At 32.8% G+C, this 4,308-nt stretch overlaps 1 protein-coding gene across 1 annotated transcript in view; it reads right to left on the reverse strand.

Moving 5' to 3' along the window:
• Window positions 1-2,680: 2,680 nt before the first annotated feature.
• LOC106119260 (uncharacterized) overlaps window positions 2,681-4,308 on the reverse strand; it is a 5,132-nt gene continuing 3,504 nt past the window's right edge. The window contains exons 4-6 of the mRNA XM_013314176.1: window positions 4,091-4,306; window positions 3,471-3,581; window positions 2,681-2,819 (exon numbers count right to left, since the gene is read on the reverse strand). Of these exons, the coding sequence (XP_013169630.1) occupies window positions 2,681-2,819; window positions 3,471-3,581; window positions 4,091-4,306 (466 nt within the window). The remainder of the gene's footprint in view (window positions 2,820-3,470; window positions 3,582-4,090; window positions 4,307-4,308) is intronic.

Raw genomic sequence — 4,308 nt, forward strand, 5'->3', positions numbered from 1 at the left:
GGATAATGAAAATATCTTTTTTTTTAAATTAGCACCGCCACTTACTTCCTAAAAGGTACTTTTGCTAAAACTTTCCCTTTATCATCTAAATAATATATATTTTTCTGTATATCCCCTCTCCTTTGCATTTCTTTGTCGTGTTCTTTGAATATGTGGAAAAGTTTGGGATCCGATGGAAGATTCCAGGCGAGTGCTGCCGTGTTACCATAGAGAAAAATATCTCCTATAGGTATCAGAGCCATTGTTTGCACGCAAAATACTGAAATCAAAAATAGACATATTTAAATTACAACAATTCATCGCATTATGCGTTTCGATAGTTGAACAACTTGTATAGTAATATTGCCATCCCTTTCTTTTTCTTTGTAAATACAGGGACACAAAATATCACAGCAATTGAATATCACGGTTATGAATATCCGAGGACGCATTAGAACGCATTCTCATGGGCGCTTTTTTAACTCCGCGTTAGAACGCGTCTAAATAGAGGTAACGCAGTTTTTAAAACGCGACGTTTTTTATCGCGCAGTCTTGCATTATCAGTACTGGGCAAAGGAAATAAACGTGATTTTAAAGCGTCCATCGCTTGTGAGCCGTAAACGTAGAGTTTCAACGCGACGTAAAAAAAAACGCCTGTGTGAATGAGAGCCAAGGTAACTTATACGTAATTAAAATTATATATTTATATATATTTAAAAGTAATTCAATCTTCCATCTCTTTTCCTAAATAATCCTGCTCTTCGTCTTCCTTTATATACATTTTGGGAAACGATTTATTTTACTTTAATACGGATATTACGAAAAGTGGTACTTTTTATTCTATCTTTTTATCTAACTACAGAAACTGGTATTCTAAAGACAATAAAATTCCTTCGAAAATATTTAGTTTAATCGTTTGTAAATTTTGTAGTATCTTCAATAAGAGAGTTCTCAGAGAAGATTGCGCTTCAAAGTTACTTCTACTTCAAAATAACTTACAAAACTGTTGACCAGATTTGCAATCTTTCTAGCATTTTTGTAATTTAGTAAGATATTAGTTACTGTTTACAAAGTTTTCAAATAAAAAAAAGAAATGTAACTAATGATTTTCTTTTAATTTATAAAAAAAAGGGTTAAACCACGAACCCACCTGATATTAAGTACTGGCCGAAAGATAGTATACGTTAGTTGCCTATCTTGGAATGTACAACGATATAAAGATTAAGAACTAGAAGGGACTAAGAATATCATAGGAATAAGAAATTCATTTACATCGATTTGCTTCTAGAGAAACTTTTTCAATGAAGTTGTAAAAGCTTGCAATCTTCAAAACACAAATTTCTTTGATATTGTGAATGCTTTATTTATTCAAATTAAAACGAAAATGATTTCTCGTCTTCGTTTCATTTTGTTTTGAATTTGACGTTAAATTTATAAATTTTCGTCAAACCGTGGTGATACCTTCTAACATACATCCACCTAAACATTTGCATTTATAATATTAGTAAGATTTCTTGCACTCTGATGAATACCTAAATTGATGAATAGCTGTAAATTAATTAACTTACCTAATTGAAACGAGCTGCCATCGGGGAACACAATGAACCTCTTAGTTCTAGACAGCAGCCGGGAACGTGTTTCATTTCCCTGTGAACTCTCCATAGCACAGTTTTCATTATCGCAAACTCCAGTATCACTCAGTGCTAATCCAAATAACGTAGTTATAACGAATAATCTGCAGTAACTAGTTATTTCCATGCTTTAATTTTATAATCTGTGTTATTAGAAAAGTAAACTTCGTATGACGCAAATGAGCGCCAATTCTAAATTCAAATATTTTTGTTCTTTTTTTTGAAAATCAAGTAATAAGTTGACAGTCACAAAACGCAAGTAGAACTGTCCCGTTCTTCAAACGTTTTCAACGCAAACGTGTATAAATAAACGAGCAATTAACATGTTTTGTGTCAACGATTTTACAGTTATTTTAGTTCTGAATCGGTTTTGAAAAAACAAAAAAGGTAATGTCCAAAAAAATCGTGTCAATCAAATTTAGACCATGCAATATTGTAGACATCAAAGCTTCAACACGCAAAGAAAGTAACGGTATCGAAAGTTGAGCTACATTCAATAATATATCTTTAATATGGTAAAATATAATATTTAAAAAAATATATAACGAATTAAAAAAAAAATATAAAATAAAACAACGTTTGACAAAATTAAGCAAAATTTATGTGGTTTTATCAATCATGATGTTATGAAGATAATATTGATGTGGCAGGAATTAATTAAATAATTAAATTAAAATCCAGAAACATGATGTATAGTATTGATTAAACCAAAAAACCTTTATCCTCTTATCAGTTGGGTATTATAAAGTTATTAAGTAGATATTAGAGTAAAAAAGACTTCTTATGTTTATGTAATTTTAATAAATAACATAACGAATTTTATCAAATTTTAAAAATAAAACAAATTTAAAATCCACAAACTATTTATTGACATCCAAAACCAACGAAAGAAATCAATAGAAAATATCTAATATAATAAAACAAATAACACATCGAATAAAAAAAATATTTTAGGAAATCAGAAAGAAGAAATTAGAATTTGCTGACGTACATCCAAAAACAAATTTTATTCAAGAGATAATATTAGTATGTATATATATATATATATATATATATATACATTACTCTAATTAATAATTAAATGTTGGTGAATCAATATTGGCCAAACGTTCGTTGCAATGCGGGTATAAATTATCACACGAGTCTGTCGATTTGGAAGCCATATCATATTCTTCTAAATATTCATCCGTCTTGTTTGACTGTGGCAACCTGCGGATAAAACGTGTGTGCATTTATGTCAAACATACGCTTTGCAGTGCTAGATTCACACAAAAGCGTTTCGTAATTGCCCCAGATATTCTAGGTGGGGCGCATTCAACGCGTGAACTGGGCTACTGCATCCATTGCTCTATGACTTGATTAAGACTCAAATATACATTATAGAGTTAATACACCTCGATTTCGTATTTGGCAAAAATAGACTGTGACGTATTGCGTTTTTTTTAAATTAAGCAAATTAAATAAAAAATAAGGCTTCTTTTTCTTACTGGTCACTATTCTATAAAAACAGGTAATAGATTGTAGAAGTAATTGACTTCTGATATTTATTAACAGCTAGCGATCAGTCTTTTTTTTGTATCGGGAGGAAATCTTCGTAAGATACCCTGCCTTTTGGGGGAAAGACGGGGTTATGTAAGATTCTTACTCACTAAAACCGCTTCGGTAGCCAACCTCAAACGCGAGAATCCCGGGATCTCTAAAGGAATGCACCGGAACCCTTTGCACTGGGCTTCTAACGACTCCAAGAAAATACTTCATCGTAATTAAAACACTGTCTAAGTTTCATATATTTGAACCATTAGAACCTTAAAGAACTAACAATATTAAAGAAGGTAGATAAACAAATATTGAAATACGTACGTAAATACAGCTCTCAATATTTCTTGTAAGAAGTCTCCCTGGGGATGGTTTCGTGACTGCGCGACTAGACACAATGTTTTCAATAAACATTGCGTTCCGTCTCCGCCCAAGCTAAAAGAACGACATGAGAAAACTATTTGCAGTCGACAAGTTCAATATTTTTACACTTAATTATACTGTGTTTTGTGAAACAATGTTAAGTATTGATACTATGTGACCCAACTCTACATTACAATGTAGTATTGCTCTTTTATTTTCACATCCTGTTTAAATTAATAACGCTCGAATGTGTCTGATGAGCGTCGGTGGCTTAGGGGTTGAGCACTTGACTTGAATACTACTAACATGTTTTTCAATTTTTAATTTACATGTAAACATTTATCCGACGTTCTTACAGTGAAGAAAACATCGTGATGCACCCTGCACAGTACACGAAGAAGCTCTAAGATATGTGTGAAGGTAATTCGCACTGGACCAGCGTGGTTGACTGAGGCATAGTCGCCCCTAACTTAGAAGGCTTCGAGCCCTTCAGACAAGACCTATAGGGAGCTGATGATACATTTTATATAAGTATGTGCTGCCTATATTTATAAAACTTCAAGAAAGTATTGTAATCTTACCCTTGTAACATTGTCTCTATTTTCTGGTAGAGTGCAGCACGTCCGCTCCTGTGAAATTCGATACTGGCCGCTTCCATCTGTTCGCTTTTCAAAAAGCCGCGTTCGTGTTGTGAAGCGTGCATTTCCCTCCTGTCTATTTTGAATACGTTTGCTCCATTTTGATGCGAATTCGAGTCCACGCTTCGCTTCGCAAACGCTGGATTCACTATGGGCCTCCT

The sequence above is a fragment of the Papilio xuthus genome, unplaced genomic scaffold (assembly GCF_000836235.2).
Source record: "Papilio xuthus unplaced genomic scaffold, Pxut_1.1 DF827461.1, whole genome shotgun sequence".
In the NCBI taxonomy this organism is placed as follows: domain Eukaryota; kingdom Metazoa; phylum Arthropoda; class Insecta; order Lepidoptera; family Papilionidae; genus Papilio; species Papilio xuthus.